At 46.0% G+C, this 18,956-nt stretch overlaps 1 protein-coding gene across 1 annotated transcript in view; it reads left to right on the top strand.

Moving 5' to 3' along the window:
- Positions 1-464: 464 nt before the first annotated feature.
- ccdc138 (coiled-coil domain containing 138) overlaps positions 465-18,956 on the top strand; it is a gene marked incomplete at its 3' end in the record, with an annotated part of 41,488 nt that continues 22,996 nt past the window's right edge. Inside the window, exons 1-11 of the mRNA XM_080785226.1 lie at positions 465-580; positions 2,671-2,725; positions 2,810-2,915; positions 3,024-3,106; positions 4,325-4,512; positions 7,967-8,089; positions 8,909-9,028; positions 11,938-12,015; positions 13,016-13,144; positions 14,449-14,592; positions 15,370-15,486. Coding sequence (XP_080641352.1) covers positions 497-580; positions 2,671-2,725; positions 2,810-2,915; positions 3,024-3,106; positions 4,325-4,512; positions 7,967-8,089; positions 8,909-9,028; positions 11,938-12,015; positions 13,016-13,144; positions 14,449-14,592; positions 15,370-15,486 — 1,227 coding nt within the window. The 5' untranslated portion in view covers positions 465-496. The remainder of the gene's footprint in view (positions 581-2,670; positions 2,726-2,809; positions 2,916-3,023; positions 3,107-4,324; positions 4,513-7,966; positions 8,090-8,908; positions 9,029-11,937; positions 12,016-13,015; positions 13,145-14,448; positions 14,593-15,369; positions 15,487-18,956) is intronic.

The following is an 18,956-nucleotide window of genomic DNA, read 5'->3' on the forward strand; positions in this document are numbered from 1 at the left end:
CTTTGATTTTACAACATAAATTGGGGTGTCCCAAAGATAGAAATGCCATTAAATGGGGGTCCGTCCGTAGACTACAACTCACGTGAAACTGGGGGTCCTTGAAATTGAAATTAAACTGGTTGAGAATCACTAGTGCTAGAAAATCTTCTCTTATGGGGTGTCCCTATAGCATGTGTTTTCTAATGGGGGGGTCCGCATGGCTAATTGTGTCAATTTGGGGGTTCTTAAGTTCTTGACATGGCCAAATTAATTTTGGGAACCACCGACTGCATTAGCGGTAGGTTGTATAGGCAACTAACGGACCTGGCAACCCAGAGGTTGTGTTGATCACGTGACTACAGTGTCACGTTGTCCGCTACACATCCGCCAAGTTTGGTTGTGTGTTTACTATAGTTTAGTGACCACCGTGTTACTTACTGTGTTCAGTTGTTGTTTCCACGATTAAACAATCAACTTACTGCATGTCTCTGAACTTTCCTCCGGACTCTCCTTCACTATGAGCCTCCAGGTCCATCCAGAGACCTCCGTGGAGCAGACCGTAGAGAAGTTACAGCAGAGATATCTGAACAGGAGGAAACAGGTTAGTCCCTTATTAGTAAGCTGGTTAGTCAAACTTTAATATTATAAAGTCCTCGCCACATGTGCCACGGGTGTTAGAAATGTGCTGGTACAGCGATTAGCATTGCTGCATCCCGCGTTGTTTAATAAAAAGCATTTTTTTATCCGAGCGTCCCGGCTACTTTTTTCAAACGTTGTTCGTTTGGGAAATTCACAGTTGCACACCGGGAGCACACTCGCCTATTAGTCTGTATTGGCAGGGCGGTCAGCGTGACTATATCGAACACACCGATAGTGCCACCAGTGTTGCCAACTCTCCAGTAACGGAAGTAGCTAGTGGCTCCTCGAAAAGTCGCCAAAAGTCGCCAGGGGTGGGATATGCGCGCGCGTAGCGCGCGCCGCCCCTAGCGACTTTTTTGCGTCCCTAGCGACTTTTAGGCGCCCCTTAGTGCACTTAGTTTGTATCATCTCTTCATTTGATAACACATCGTTTAAACTCATTGTAATATTAAAAAAAAACATACCTCAATTTAACTAATGTTTAGAACGCTATTTTGTTCCGATCCATACAGGAATTAGAAGGTTAATACTTTATGCATCCGAGTGTGTATTTTATTTTTTACTAGCAGACTAAACTGAGCTGCCAGTGCTTCCTCCTTTCTTGCTCTGTCGAGCTCGAGGGGCGCGTTCGGAAATACCGCACCGGAGCGCACTCGCCTAGGCAGAGCAAGAAAGGAGGAAGCACTGGTAGACAGTCTGTGCAGTGTGCACATAACCGAGCCGAGGAAGCCACTGAGCCTGCTGTGACCTGTGAGCCAGACCAGACGCGCCGACCACTTTTAGTTTTGCCAATTTCGCGGATTTGAGGCTGAGAAAAAAAATAAAAAGATTTTATCTCTGGCGCATATCTGGCGCCTGTCAACACGATTTGTCCCCAATTCACCAGGGGAAAAAAGCTAGATTTCTCGCCAGAAGCTTTTCACTAATTCAGTCGCTAGGGGGGTCTGGAAAGAAGCTAAATATGACGACAAATCCGCTAAGTTGGCAACACTGAGTGCCACGCTCCTCCCGACCCGATAGTAGGTCTGGCCTACTCAACCAGCAATGACCGTGACGTTCACCTATGTATGTGTGAGCACCAGTATGAGTACCAGTAGGGGCGCTGTTGTGCCATGCAGAAACAGAGAGAGAGAGAGAGAGAGAGACAGTGGTGACAGACTGTTGCCTGCTAATGAGAGAGAGAGAGAGAGAGAGAGGGAGAGAGGGAGAGAGAGAAGATGGGAGTTTGATATGCTGGTTTAGCTCTGGTCCATATAGTTATAATGCCTTGAATTAGAACTATGGACCAGGGCTAGTGTTGAGTTGACTCAAACTTGGAGGACCCTGATGTAAACAGATCTTAGTGCCTTTTCTGGTTTTATCCTCATAGCAGTTTTTGTATTTGGCCTGTACTTTTGTTGAAATGTACACATTCTATGATTCTACATAATGTGAATACAATTGTTCAGTCAATCAAACGTGTAATACTCTGGTAATCAGTCTTGTAGTCAAAACTTTGCTTTTGAAAAAACGTTGTTTTTGACTACAAACGTACTGAAACAAACTTTTCAGTATTCCAAGATCTTCAGACTTCCTACACCCAGACTCTCTTAATGAACAATATGGCCATCACACAGTTAGCACTGTTTTGTTGATATCAAATGACACTGCTCATCCCCTGACTGCAGTGGCGCTCTCAGGCACTCAAAAGTGCAGGACTTTCTAAAAATTGCGGGACATTTTCATTTATTCCCTGTGAGACAAAGTTTATTATTATTATTATTATTCAGTAAAAGTGCTAAAGTATTCAAATACATTTGGTGCTTTATATCCATTCCTCCGTGGTATGTTCAAGTGTCTTGTAAATGAGATTAAAAGCCATTGGTTCTACCATTTGCCTGTCAGAGCAAACCACGTTCCAGTTACAGCTACATTATTATTATTATTATATTATTACAGCTACATTGTGATTGCTCATTTAACCGCAGCTTTTGCACGTTACAAAATGTCGGTGCGCAGAGTCGCAGAACGACTGCTTTGCGTCTGTTAAAATAACGTTGTCCCGTTCTCTAGTTGCCATCAGGGGAGAAGAACACCCGTGGGATCATCAGCCACACGCATCGTGGTGGTGAGTGACTCATGAATTATCCTTCAGATTTACACTGTTGTTATTACTGTACATACAGATTAATCATGGGTAACTCTGTTGCAGAATCACCTCAAAAGTCCGTCGGGTATAAGCTACCTACCGACGACATGAAAGGCTACGACCAAGCTGTGCAGGATCTGTTCAACGCTGTGACCAACCCCCTTGACTAGTAAGTAAGAGTGTGTGTGTGTGTGCGTGCGTGTGCGCGTGCGGTGCCAGAGAGTGTGTAATAAGTATGATTACAATTAATAACCAAAGATGATTATGCCTTTTCCAGTTCAGGTAATGAATGTGGTCTACATGATGAACTGAGCTGGGCTGATTCTCTTCAGGATTCTCACGTGATCGTTACAGAGACAGGTGTGTGTGTGTGTGTGTGTGTGTGTGTGTGTGTGTGTGTGTGTGTGTGTGTGTGTGTGTGTGTGTGTGTGTGTGTGTGTGTGTGTGTGTGTGTGTGTGTGTGTGTGTGTGTGTGTGTGTGTGTGTGTGTGTGTGTGTGTGTGTGTGTGTGTGTGTGTGTGTGTGTGTGTGTGTGTGTGTGTGTGTGTGTGTGTGTCCTTTGGTATGGTATAATACACACAGTAAGGGCAGATTCATTCATATTATTCTAGAGGCGAAACAAAGTCGTTTCTGGACGGTATCTGACTAGCCCTCGCTGGTGCGGTGCGTGAGTCTCCCCCAGTTGTTTCACACAAACAGGCTGTGTTTGTGTGTGTGTGTGTGTGTGCGTCTCGTTCAAACCTCAATGCGCTGTTTTTGTGTGTTGGCGATTGAAGTGAGGAGATGGGAAAATATAAAGAACTATTATGTTACCTCAATGAAGGAATATAGTAACAGTCACATGGCCAAATACATGTAGTTTCAACTGGACAGGGCTACGTGGATGAGCGAGCAACATCACAGAGTTGTGGACTCAGGTTTACTATGCTTTTAGCAGGACTTTTGGCTTTGTGCAGTGCTTTAAAGGACAACTTTAGTATGTAGTAGTTCATGTTTTAGGTTTGTTATTACAGAAAGTAAAAGATGAGTGTAAATTAAAAATAATTAACACTCACTCAAATTAACATAAAATACACCCGCGATCGGTGCTGCTGCTTTCTGGCGAGTTCCTAATGACGATAAAGAATATTACCCTCTCGTGTAATATTGCTTAGTTCAGCCATTGATCACGCCTGCTGTCGGCTGGTAATGACTCACATCTGTCACACGGTTTGGTACAGACTCGGGGGACCCTGCCGCTGCCATGTTCAAAAGTCACACATGTATGTATTGTATGTGGCAGCTCCGCCCACAGAGATCGTCGTATTTAAAAATATGATAAAATATGTATATATAATGAGGGGGAGGTGCGTAGGTGCGTGCGATAGTCATACGTCACACTATCAGTGTTTATTTCATTGGCCCGTTTGACTGTCAAGGGTTCAGCCTCCAGGAAGAAACCCCAAATACAAAGTTAATACACCGTTGCACATAACAACGACTCCAGGGTGTCTAACGAAGTACACTGTCACCTCATAGAAACTGGGAAAAAGGTGGCACTCCATCTTTAACTAAAAAAAACCTTTACCATGTGTTCAGATGTGACCTTGCCCTCTTGTCTGGATGAGAGCCTGGGGTCTCCAGACACCGCAGTGGGCGAGGCCAGTGGCGGACGGAGGAGGAGGAGGAGGAGGGGAGCTGTTCGGCTGTTCGATTCCTGCCCACCGTCCTCCTCTCTGCTAGGGAACATCTACCAGGAGATGATGGCCGTCTATGAACAGCTGAAGGTGAGAGGACAGATTTCAGAATCTCTCATTTGTTTGTTTTGAACACAAAACACATACTGACATAGTGAGTAACTAAATGCCACAAGGAGACGGAGGAGGTGGAGGGAGTTGGATCACAGATGAGCTGCAGAAGAGGTAGGAGGGCATTAAGCAAAGTAGTCAACTAGTTTACTAGTGGACTAGTAAATGCACTAGTCGACCTTGTTGGTACTAGTGGACTAGTTGATAAGAAGAAAAATAAAAGTTTTTTTTTAATTTCCCGATTTTGTAGGCCTCAAGATCAGGTAGTTTATAGTTATAGTCAGCAGTGTAAACAGTTTTTAAATGTACAAATATGTATTAAAAAATAATAGTTAAACATCTAGTCGACTAGTCAACTAGTAAAAATGACTATAAGTGAATGCCCTAGCTGTGACCTCTGCTGAGCGTGTCTGAGGATGCAACACACATGGTGGATATTAATTCGGTGGATCATAGATCTGCTATACTGTCACCAAATGTTAGTCTATTTTTAACACTACTTTTTGCCGGGGAATTCTTCCAAAATAAAGGCGCTTTTCAGAGTAAAATCTGCCATATCTGCTGGCTCTCCCAGCAGATATGGCAGATTTTACTCTGAAAAGCCCCTCCTTCCTTCCGTTCCCTCCTCCAAAACCGGGAGGTTTTTCCTACTGTACGGTGTAGAAGGAAAGGCCAACTCCAAAAACATTATATCAATAAAAAAAAAAAACCTAAAGACGTGTAAATACATGTCCTTAGGTGGAATGTTCTGCTATTATGACATCGGGGATGCTAAGATTCATGTGGTATCTTCTTGCTTGTTCCACGCCCACGCCAATGACCCGGAATTGCGTATATATTTTACATATATTTTTGGGAGAAATTGTTTGAGAACGACTGACATAGAAACATGGGATTTCAGACATTTGTAGAATGGAGTCTGATGTGTAATCTGTGATTTTAGTGGCCGGGGCCACTGGTATACTGTGTGTATATATAGCGCCTTTATCCAAGGCGCTTTACATAGTGTAGATTGTGGAGGAATTAGGGGTTCAGAGTCTTGCTCAAGGACACTTCGACACTAACTCTGGGGGAGCCCACAGGGTTCCCGGCCACTCTACCCCGTCTCTCCCCATTTCATGTCAATTTACTGTGTAATATAAATAAAGGCAGAAAATAAATATATATACAAAAAAAACGAAGCCTCATAGCCTGAGGATGCTAGCCTTCACTTCAGCTCCTCCTTGCCGTGTTCCATGGCATCACGGCCATGGAACTCAAACTCGCCGTCTCTGTCCACTGCTGTGATGAAGATAGGGGTCAAGGCTAGCTCTCTCCTCGGCTTCCTGGAGACCCAACAAGGAAAGGAGTCCAACAAATCAATTCCTGTTGACCAAAGCGCACCGGTCATCACTGTTGTGTCATTGACGAGGATGTTTGTCCCAGTGTCGCGGTCTGCGTCATCGCGTGGCGATGGCGTTTGTGTGTTCTCATGTTGCCCAGCTGACTGAACCTCTTGTCACACTCTGCACAGTGGAAGGGTTTCTCTCCGGTGTGAATGCGCTGATGCGTCTTCAGGTTGCTCGACACGCTGAACCTCTTGTCGCACTGCTTACAGCCGAAGGGTCTTTCTCCGGTGTGCGTGCGCCGGTGCGTCTTCAGCGTGGTCAGCTCGCTGAAGCACTTGTCACAGCGTGTGCAGTGGAAGGGCTTCTCTCCCGTGTGAACGCGCTGGTGTCTCCTCAGGTCGCGCAGTATACAGAAACCCTTGTCGCACTGGTCACACGGGAACGGCTTCTTCTCTCCACTGTGAATACTGAAATGCATCTTTGGCTCTCCTGGTTTAGTTAAAGTCTTGGCAAACTTTTGATGACGGTGCAGTTTTGGTTCATCTGTAGCGTCGTCTGTCTGTGTGTTGGTAGAGCAGGTGATTCCATCTGTAGCGTGGTCTGTCTGTGTGTTGGTAGAGCAGATGGTTTCGTCTGTAGTGTCCTCTTTCTGTGTGTTGGTAGAGCAGGTGGTTTCATCTGTAGCTTCGTCTTTCTGTCCATTTATCGAGCAGATGGTTTCATCTGTAGCTTCGTCTTTCTGTCCATTTATCGAGCAGATGGTTTCATCTGTAGCGTGGTCTTTCTGTGTGTTAGTAGAGCAGGTGGTTTCGCCTGTAGCCTCGTCTTTCTGTCCATTTATCGAGCAGATGGTTTCGTCTGTAGCCTCGTCTGTCTGTGTGTTGGTAGAGCAGATGGTTTCGTCTGTAGCCTCGTCTGTCTGTGTGTTGGTAGAGCAGATGGTTTCGTCTGTAGCCTCGTCTGTCTGTGTGTTGGTAGAGCAGATGGTTTCGTCTGTAGCCTCGTCTTTCTGTCCATTTATCGAGCAGGTGATTTCATCTGTAGCATCGTCTGTCTGTGTGATGGTAGAGCAGATGGTTTCGTCTGTAGCCTCGTCTGTCTGTGTGTTGGTAGAGCAGGTGGTTTCATCTGTAGCCTCGTCTCTCTGTGTGATTTCGTCTGTAGCTTTATCTTTGGGGCCGTACGGAGACCCCTGTGAGTCCTGGCGCCCGAGTCCTTCCAGGAGTGGCGGCTCACGGTCAAAGCTGCTGCTCTCCATGGAACTGTTTTGCGGGGTCGTATCGGACGGCGAAGTTCCTGTTCTCAAGACTGTGCTTCGTCGTGTCGTAGCGAGATGAATTGCATGAAGGTGCTCCCGAGCCTTATATAGGCTCAGCTCAGCCGCTCTGTGTTCCCAAGCCTTATATAGGCTCAGCTCAGCCGCTCTGTGTTCCCAAGCCTTATATAGGCTCAGCTCAGCCGCTCTGTGTTCCCAAGCCTTATATAGGCTCAGCTCAGCCGCTCTGTGTTCCCAAGCCTTATATAGGCTCAGCTCAGCCGCTCTGTGTTCCCAAGCCTTATATAGGCTCAGCTCAGCCGCTCTGTGTTCCCAAGCCTTACAGTATATAGGCTCAGCTCAGCCGCTCTGTGTTCCAAAGCCTTATATAGGCTCAGCTCAGCCGCTCTGTCTGACATCAGTTACAAACGATGCCAGTTTACACAGGCACTGTTGCAGTTCACGCACGGTCCTGGATTGGTCAGGTTTTTGTTGTGTTTCCGCTGTGTGTGTTACGCCCGTGTATGACGTGTGTGACAAATGACGTAAGTGGGTGACTTCATCATCATACATGTTCATCGGGATAAAATGCGCCCCTCACTTCACATGAGTGTGATTCTTTTTGAGCGGCACTATAGCCCCTCCTGTGTCCAGCTTTTGGTGTGTTTATAACACAAACATTAAATTAAATGCCGTTGCCGATGAAAGGACAATAATTGTGAGTGTTTCTGATGACGAAGGTGAGGACGCAATGTAACTTTGCTGCACCTGAACGATTTATGTCCTTGTATGCAATTTCCTCTGTGTGGACATAAATAAATTGTTAAAATGTGTGTGTGTGTGTGTTTAGGCGGAGCGTGTCAGCCAGCAGCAGTGGGAGCAGGAGCTGGAGGGGAGAGAGAGGAGGATACAGGAGGAGGAGACGCTGGGGAGGTTGGGCAGCCTGGAGGAGACGTTGCACACCCTGCAGCAGGTCAGCAGAGGAAAATAGCAGATCTACAAGCTCATTTTCACGATTACAAGCTCATAGCGCGGCACTCGGTATAGCCTCGCTATGAGCTTGTAATCGTGAAAATGTGCCTGAAATCTTTGAATATATATACCGGTACTTTCAGAGTTTCAGGTTTTGTTTTAACTCAAATCTTTGCCTCTGGGGAGGTCCCTGGAACAACATATTTTTGGGGGTCCTTGACATGAAATATTGAGCACCACTGATACAGAAACATGAGGTTTTTCAGAAAAAAGACATTTTTAAAATGTCGACGTCAGGCCTAAATGGGCTATGCACACAGAATATCCTCCCGGGCTCCTTCCTTCACAGGTGTTACCGACGATACTAATTAAGCCTCTGTTCCATTTTTTTTGTGTGTAGAGGCAGACATTTTAATTTCAAGGAACCCCCTATAATTCTGAGCATGTCCAAATGGAACCATACATGGACCCGAAAGGTTCCATTTGGTTCCATTTGTACACTCAGAGTTATATGGATTTCACTACTGACACTACAGACAGACACTGACACCTTGTGGTAAAAGATAATAGATGATGATCATCATGATCATCACACATACTGCTGCTGCTGTGCACACCTGCTGATGTAGAAGCTTATTTACTCTGTGTGTGTGTGTGTGTGTGTGTGTGTGTGTGCGCGTGTGTGTGTGTGTGTGTGTGTGTGTGTGTGTGTGTGCGCGTGTGTGTGTGTGTGTGTGAGTGCGTGCGTGCGTGCGTGCGTGCGTGCGTGCGTGCGTGCGTGCGTGCGTGCGTGCGTGCGTGCGTGCGCATGTGTCACCAGAAACATCAGCAGGAAGTGAGTCAACTGCAGGCGTCGCTCCGTGACAGGAGCAAGGAGAACCGGAGGCTCAGGTCCAGCTTTGAGGCCATCAAGGAGCTAAATGACACCCTGAAGAGACAGGCTAGTAGCATATTATGGAACACAGTGCTGATTTCCTCGACTAAAACTAAGACGAAAAATGTTCGTTGACTACCTTTTTTCACTCATGAAAACTAAATAATATTGACAATTTGTTCTACAAAGACTAGAATAAAATGTTAGGAAGGGACTAGTGGACAAGAGATCCAGTATAAGTCATTTTACACTCTGTTGCATGCTGAAAATAGCAGATCTAGCTTGTAGATCGGCCATTTTCAGAAAGTGTCAAATCTGTCATTATGATGGCATCAAGGCCCACAAAAATATAATTTTATATATTATATTTTTGTTGACTAAAATCTTATGACATTTAGTCGACTAAAACTAGAGTAACACTAAAACATTCCAGGTGACTAAAACTATTCAAAAGACTATGACTAAAACTAAAATCTAAATGTGCTGTCAAAAACAACACCGCGGCTGCAACGTGCAACGTCGGCTAAGCGTTTCTGTTTATTCTTTTGACCGATGTGTCAAGTTGCAGCCGCTCACGAGCCTCTTTCCACCAGCTGGTTAACGCAGTTTTCTGAAAAACCAATGTTTCTGTATCAGTGGTTCTCACACTATTTAATGTCGCGGACCCCAACAATTATATGTAATTGGCCGCCGAACCCCCCATCTGACAATATGTTGTTTCAGGGTCGGACCCCCCCCCCCCCCCCCACCGTGGAAGCAAAGATTTGAGTTAAACGTTCGCTTTGAAAGAATATATATTCAAAGGTTTGCACCAGTTTCACGATGTTTCAAAAATAGCAGATCGAGCTTGTAGATCTGCTATTTTTCAATAGCTAAAGCATAACATAATGCTTAAAACACCAAAAGGTGTTCCCGTCATAAATGCGTTTAAAGACTCCTGCTCCAAGCGGCATCTTGACGCTACTTTGAGCACATTAGCCAAACAACTGAATGCATTTTCTTTCATTGAAATTAAGTATAAATTACATTTTGTATTTTATTTAAAACATTTTCTAACAAAGATTGAAAGATAAATCGGGACGTGTTATTAATATGCCGGTACTGATAAATGATTATGTAATCAAATAATGGCTCATATATATGCATATATGCATTTAAAACAAAAATGTTGATTGGCCTATTTGGGTGTACTGTTATATAGACCCCTCTGGCCACAGGGGGGCACTGTGATACAAGACATCTCCATTTGGACGTTGCTTTGACTTGCTTGCAGCGGCCTAAAGCAGTGGTTCCCAAACAAAGACCCCCAAATGGACCCTGACGAGCCCGCGGACCCCCATTAGAAAAATACATGCCAGGGACACCCCCCCCCCCCCACCCCCATAAGAGAAGATTTTAATGGTATTTCTATCTCTGGGACCCCCAATTTATATTGTAAAATCAATGTTAATGTTCCATTTGTACACTCTGAGTTACAGACCCACATATAAGGGTCCATTTTGGTTCCAAACTATCATTTAGCTGGGGACCCCCTGGAACTCCCTCAAGGACCCCTATAGGGGTCCCTGGACCCCACTTTGTAAAGTAACTATAAGTACATTTACTTTTAAGGTCTGTACCTTTCTAAAAATACGCCCCCCTAAAACCTAATCTGAGGTTTTCTGAAAACCTTCCAATTCTTATTAAAACAATGCAAAGATAAATGATGTGTTATGTGACACAGAGCCTGCATTTAACACCCCATTCTGAACGGGAACCCCTTTTGGTGTTTTAAGCATTATGTTATACTTTAGCTGTTGGAAAAATAGCAGATCTACAAGCTCATAGCGCCGCGCTACGAGCTTGTAGATCTGCTATTTTTTTTAAAGATCGTGAAAATCCCTGTCCCCGGAACAACATATTTACAGACGGGGATCGGCGGCCAATTACATATATATTTTTGGGAGTTTTCTTGGCATAAAATAGTTTGAGAACGACTGACAGAAACATGAGGTTTTTCAGAAAACAGTCGGGATTTAGAAGACATTTGTATTTTGTAGAATCGGCCTCAGGTCTAAATGGTAAAGATAAAACAACGTATAGGTTACACCAGGTCTAAATTTGTACTTTACTTGAGTACTTGACTACAATTATTTGAATACTAGTTACTTACTAGTTACTTTGAATATTATTAATACATTATACTGTAACTTCAGTCCTATATACATTTTGGCCATTTGAATAAGCAGATGTACAAGCTCACAATGCCATGCGAGTTGAGCTTGTAAATCTGCTATTTTCAAAATATTTGTATGCATTTGACATTCTGCATAGTGAGTACTCTAAATACTCTGGGCACTTAAAGTACATTTTGATGCCAATACTTTCACTCAAGTACATTTTGATTGCTGTACTTTTAGTTTTTAGTTTTTAAGTTGCTCCATTCCGTATTTACTGGTAGGTATTTGATACTGTAACTGTAACTTAAAACTCAATTTTAACCATGATAGATTAATCAAAAACACCCATCCTTTCTTCCCCCTGGTGACGATATTGTCTTAATACGTGAGGGGGGGGGGGGGGGGGGGGGGTGTGTTTTTTCATTTACTGTTTTCATTTATTTTTTAATAATTCATTTAGATTTGTTTTAAGTGTCTCCAGCAGGAGCTGGAGGCGCTCATTTTCCAAAAGTATGATTAAAAATAAATGAAAACAGTAAATGTTGTTACTGACTGTCTGTTCTGTGAAGGACGTCAGTGATCATCACCTGTTGTTACTGACTGTCTGTTCTGTGTCAGTGATCATGACCTGTTGTTACTGACTGTCTGTTCTGTTCTGTGTTCAGCTGAAGGACGTCAGTGATCATCACCTGTTGTTACTGACTGTCTGTGTTCTGTGTCAGTGATCATCACCTGTTAATACTGACGGTCTGTTCTGTGTCTGTGATCATGACCTGTTGTTACTGACTGTCTGTTCTGTGTCTGTTCTGTGTTCAGCTGAAGGACGTCAGTGATCACAATAAGAAGTTGGAGCTTCAGTCCAAGAGGGTGCAGGCTCGTCTGGACAACCTCCAGGTATTATTATATTATTATTATATGTTTTACCTCCAGGTATTATTGGTGTTTTTAAGCATTTATGTTATACTTTATGTTATACTTTAGCTATTGAAAGAAATAGCAGATCTACTCAAAGCTCGTAGCACGGCACTCGGTGCCGCGCTACGAGCTTTGAGTAGATCTGCTATTTCTGAAGCAATTTCTGTTTCTGAAAATGTGGCGCGAATCTTTTGAATATATATTCGTTCACAGCAGACGTTTTTTTTACTCGTAGCTTTGCTTCTGGCGGGGGGGGGGTCCCTGGAACAACATATTTAAAGATGGGGGGGGTCATATATTTGTTGGGGTCCTTGACATGAAATAACTTGAGAACAAACACATGCACGTATGAACGGTTTAGCCACGTTTTTGTTTTAATATATTTTTTATCCCATGATTTTGTAACCCATTTTTCACCCCTGTGTCAATCATCTAATGTGATCCTGGGCTCTACACACCCTCCGCCAACCTAGTCCCCATATATGGGGGACAAGGGGAGAGCAACCTAGTCCCCATATATGGGGGACAAGGGGAGAGAAACGGACTTGAACTCATGCTTCCTTCATGCCTGAGTGGCCAGGGGGAGGCAGTATAGAGACCAGTTCCTTTCCCCTCCATCAGGCGCCCCGGCCGGCCAGGGGGAGGCAGTATAGTGACCAGTTCCTTTCCCCTCCATCAGGCGCCCCGGCCGGCCAGGGGGAGGCAGTATAGTGACCAGTTCCTTTCCCCTCCATCAGGCGCCCCGGCCGGCCAGGGGGAGGCAGTATAGTGACCAGTTCCTTTCCCCTCCATCAGGCGCCCCGGCCGGCCAGGGGGAGGCAGTATAGAGACCAGTTCCTTTCCCCTCCATCAGGCGCCCCGGCTGGCCAGGGGGAGGCAGTATAGAGACCAGTTCCTTTCCCCTCCATCAGGCGCCCCGGCTGGCCAGGGGGAGGCAGTATAGTCACGTTGTTTTAATGTCAACCTTGTTTTTCTGCAGAGGAAATGTGAGCTGCGCGTGACGGCGCCGCCTAGGGGCCGTGAGAACACGTGCAGCGCCAAGAACACCGAGGCGGGCGGGCCGTTGAAACGGGAGAAAAACACGCCCTCTGGAAACCCCGGCAACAAGGTACGGTAAACGTTAACAAGGTACAGTAAACGTTAACAAGGTACGGTAAACGTTAAACGGTTATTTATATAGCGCCTTTATCCAAGACGCTTTACAGAGATGGTGCATTACATTGACCCATTCACACACCTTTACATAAGTTGTGCATTACATTCACCCATTCACACACACATTCACACACCTTTACATAGGTTGTGCATTACATTCACCCATTCACACACACATTCACACACCTTTACATAGGTTGTGCATTACATTCACACACACATTCACACACCTTTACATAGATTGTGCATTACATTCACCCATTCACACACCTTTACATAGATTGTGCATTACATTCACCCATTCACACACCTTTACATAGATTGTGCATTACATTCACCCATTCACACACACATTCACACACCTTTACATAGATTGTGCATTACATTCACCCATTCACACACACATTCACACACCTTTACATAGGTTGTGCATTACATTCACCCATTCACACACACATTCACACACCTTTACATAGATTGTGCATTACATTCACCCATTCACACACACATTCACACACCTTTACATAGATTGTGCATTACATTCACCTATTCACACACACATTCACACACCTTTACATAGATTGTGCATTACATTCACCCATTCACACACACATTCACACACCTTTACATAGGTTGTGCATTACATTCACCCATTCACACACACATTCACACACCGATGGCGGCAGAAACCATGCAAGTCACCGACCTGCACATCAGGAGGGGTTCAGAGTCTTGCTCAAGGACACTTCGACACTAACTCTGGGGGAGCACCACAGGGATCGAACTGGCAACCTTGCGGTTTACCATCCGGCCACTCTACCGCTGAACCACCGCCGCCCCCCAGTACACCGAGAACACAACCGTCTTCACACATAGTTAGGGTGTTTTGCCTTCATTTATGGCTTACTGTTATTCTGATTCTGATCAGCTGGCTCTGATGTAATTGGGTTTACACGCCAAATGTGTTTGCTGAGAAAACACTACATCATTTAACCACCACACACACACACACACACACACACACACACACACACACATTCTCTCACACTCTCTCTCACACACACACACACACACACACACACACATGTTCATAAACAGGCTGGAAAAGCTTAGTAAACACTTACTCTCCGCAAGTCACACACCCTCTGCCAAATAACATGATGAATGGACGCTTGCACTGCTGTTGTTATTGTTGTTGTTGGTTATGCTTAACCCTATAATGACAATATCAATCACCCCCTATTATAATCCCCTCAGGGCACGTCTGCTCCCGCCCCCCTGAAGCTCCTGGGCCTGCTATTGGACTGGCTGCTTGACGGACAGCCCGTCTGTCCACTGGCTGCAGCCGAGGGGAGCGTTCTGCCTCCGGAGGTCTTGCACAAGGAGAGATGCTCCAAGGTGGTAAATTAGCACATTTCTGTTTTTTATGACAAGAGTCGGTTCTGCTAAATAACAGTGTTGTTTTTGGCAGCAAATGTTGGATGTTTTTAAGGGCCTTGGCTTAAACGGGGAGCGATCAAAACGCGCTAGTTCATTTTCAATGCCTTCACCTTCAACTGGGCGGCTGTGGCTCAGGAGGTAGAGCAGGTCGTCCAATGATCCTTGGGTCGGCGGTTCGAATCCCGGCTCCTCCTCCTTCTGTCTACATGTGGAAGTGTCCTTGGGCAAAGACACTGAACCCCAAATTGCTCCCGATGTGCTGGTTGGTGCCTTGCATGGCTTCAGCCGCAATCGGTGTGTGAATGGGTGAATGTAATGCACACTCTAAAACGGTTAGTCCCAATACTTGATTCTGATTGGCTGGTTACCGTCACGTGACCGGTGTAAATTCCACCGATAACTCCTTCAATCACTGGGGCTTCTTGCCGAGCAAAACAAGGAAGTGATGTGGCTCGCTCTGGTGGCGCAAAGCGTAGCTACTTTTGTGAATTCAATCGTTTTATTAGGTTAATATTGCTACATGTTTGTAACCGTTTTAGAAAAGCAATAAGCCACTCGGAGGCCCCAGCTTATTTTACACTGGCTGAGAGGGTAGCCTACGCCCCCAGCCAGTGTAAAATACCCGCTAACCTGAGACCTCTCATGCGTGGTCTGGAGAGGGCAGATGTTTTACAGACGGGTAGAAAGAAGGGCAAAGGGCTGAAGCCCCCTTTGATGTCTATGTGTCCCTGTTGCCAGGTGTTGCCCCTGTTAGCGGAACAACTCCACCGGACGGCGTCCTCGGAACCAGTCCTCGTCCTCAGCCTCCTGAGGTTCATCTACTGGACACTGAGACACATGGACACTGAGGGACAGGTACACTGAGACACTGAGACACATGGACACTGAGGGACAGGTACACTGAGCCACTGAGACACATGGACACTGAGGGACAGGTACACTGAGCCACTGAGACACATGGACACTAAGGGACAGGTACACTGAGACACATGGACACTGAGGGACAGATACACTGAGACACATGGACACTAAGGGACAGGGACATTGAGACACTGAGACACATGGACACTAAGGGACAGGTACACTGAGACACTGAGACACATGGACACTGAGGGACAGGTACACTGAGACACTGAGACACATGGACACTGAGGGACAGGTACACTGAGACACTGAGACACATGGACACTGAGGGACAGGTTCACTGAGACACTGAGACACATGGACACTAAGGGACAGGTACACTGAGACACTGAGACACATGGACACTGAGGGACAGGTACACTGAGACACTGAGACACATGGACACTGAGGGACAGGTACACTGATACACTGAGACACTGAGACACTAAGGGACAGGTACACTGAGACACTGAGACACATGGACACTGAGGGACAGGGACACTGAGACACTGAGACACATGGACACTGAGGGACAGTTACACTGAGACACTGAGACACATGGACACTAAGGGACAGGTACACTGAGACACTGAGACACATGGACACTGAGGGACAGGGACACTGAGACACTGAGACACTGAGACACATGGACACTAAGGGACAGGTACACTGAGACACTGAGACACATGGACACTGAGGGACAGGTACACTGAGACACTGAGACACATGGACACTGAGGGACAGGTTCACTGAGACACTGAGACACATGGACACTAAGGGACAGGTACACTGAGACACTGAGACACATGGACACTGAGGGACAGGTACACTGAGACACTGAGACACATGGACACTGAGGGACAGGTACACTGAGACACTGAGACACTGAGACACTAAGGGACAGGTACACTGAGACACTGAGACACATGGACACTGAGGGACAGGGACACTGAGACACTGAGACACATGGACACTGAGGGACAGTTACACTGAGACACTGAGACACATGGACACTAAGGGACAGGTACACTGAGACACTGAGACACATGGACACTGAGGGACAGGGACACTGAGACACTGAGACACATGGACACTAAGGGACAGGTACACTGAGACACTGAGACACATGGACACTGAGGGACAGGTACACTGAGACACATGGACACTGAGGGACAGGTACACTGAGACTCTGAGACACTGAGACACATGGACACTGAGGGACAGGTACACTGAGACACTGAGACACATGGACACTGAGGGACAGGTACACTGAGACACTGAGACACATGGACACTAAGGGACAGGTACACTGAGACACATGGACACTGAGGGACAGGTACACTGAGCCACTGAGACACATGGACACTAAGGGACAGGGACACTGAGACACATGGACACTAAGGGACAGGTACACTGAGACACTGAGACACATGGACACTAAGGGACAGGTACACTGAGACACTGAGACACATGGACACTAAGGGACAGGGACACTGAGCCACTGAGCCACTGAGACACTAAGGGACAGGGACACTGAGCCACTGAGACACATGTACACTGAGGGACAGGTACACTGAGCCACTGAGACACATGGACACTAAGGGACAGGGACACTGAGACACATGGACACTATGTCAAGCTCATAGCGCGCCACCGAGTGGCGTGCTATGAGCTTGTAGGTCTGCTATTTTTGAAAAATCGTGAAAATGTGCCTGAAATCTTTGAATATATCCTCTTTCAGAGAGAGTTTTTAACTCAAATCTTTGCTACTGGGGGGGTCCCTGGAACAACATATTTTCAGATGGGGGTCGACGGCCAATGGCCATATATATTTGGGGTCCTTGACATGAAATATGTTTTGAGAACGACGTAGAAACATGTTTTTTTTTCAGAAACATAAACATTTCGACATCAGGCCTAAATGGGTTAATCTTACATTTTGTGAGTTCTGCGTGCCGATCTGTAGGACTTCATATCGTTAACTTCACTCGGCGGAATTCCATCCACTGATACTCAAGATTACATTGACTGAATAATAAGTTAAAAACATAACATATAGTGTGAACAAATCGCACAAATAAATCACCCCCATGTGCGTAAAGACCTTAAATAATGCTGCTGCAATCCTCGCTCTTTTCAACAAAATTCTGTGATATTCTCTCATTTTTTTTTCTTCAATTGAAATTGGCTTAAGTTGACCATCGGCAATTTTACACTTTATTTTTAAAAACAGACGGAAACTGAGACGGTTTTTCATTTACATTCTGAAAAGTCTTGACCTTTGGGTCGGCTAAAGTCTTGACCTTTGGTCGGCTAAAGTCTTGACCTTTGGGACGGCTAAAGTCTTGACCTTTGGGTCGGCTAAAGTCTTGACCTTTGGGTCGGCTAAAGTCTTGACCTTTGGGTCGGCTAAAGTCTTGACCTTTGGGTCGGCTACTGCACGGCGGTTTGTATCTGAGGTCATCAACCCTGCGTGTTTTGGATCTTCTAAAGTGAACAAGGAAACGAAGCCAGATGCTGCACACCTCAACGCCGTCACATAACACTAAACAAAACACAGCGCTGTGGCCTGGAGACGGCTTCTGCTGCCAGGTATTGATCTGGCCCACGCTGTGGTTCTGGAGACGGCTTCTGCTGCCAGGTATTGATATGGCCCTGCATGCCGAAGCACCACAAACAGGTGCTCTGGAGCCCATTTAGGCCTGACGTCGAAAAAGTCTTCTGAAAGAATATATATTCAAAGATTTGTGCCGCATTTTCACGATTTTTCAAAAATAGCTAAAGTATTACATAATGCTTAAAGTTAAAATTCAAAAATGAAAATCTAAATTTGAAAAAAACCTAAGGCACTGTGCCTTGAAAAACTATCCACTGGGCCACAGCGTTACTGCAAGGACCAAACCCACCTCCCCTGTGGTCCCGTCCCCCTCTCCCCCCTCTCCCCCTGCCAGTCCAGCCAGGCGGGCCCTCGGTGGACCCTCTGTGGTCCCCCCCTCTCCCCCCTCTCCCCCCTCTCCCCCTGCCAGTCTAGCCAGGCGGGCCCTGGACCCCCCCCCCCCTCGGCCCTGGGTGGACCCTGGGTGTTTGTTTGTCAGTCTGTGTCACGGCCGCATTCTGGCCCGTTTGATGTTGGAACTGGAATCACATGCAGGCCTTATTGCTGCAGCATGGGCTCACTTTTAGGAAGGCCCAAAACGCGCCAGCACACACACACACACACGCACACACACACACACACACACGCACACGCACGCAGCCACGCACGCATGCACGCACACACACACACACACGCACGCACGCACACTCACACAGACGGAGGAGAGCGAATCCAAACCTCATCCACTGTGTTTCTATTCTAGTTTCGACTGACTATAGAAACATAGCTTCTTCAGAAAACTGTCATTTTCAAACAGACAATTTTT

The sequence above is a fragment of the Protomyctophum bolini genome (genome assembly GCF_963924005.1).
Source record: "Protomyctophum bolini genome assembly, chromosome: 16".
Taxonomy (NCBI): Eukaryota; Metazoa; Chordata; class Actinopteri; order Myctophiformes; family Myctophidae; genus Protomyctophum; species Protomyctophum bolini.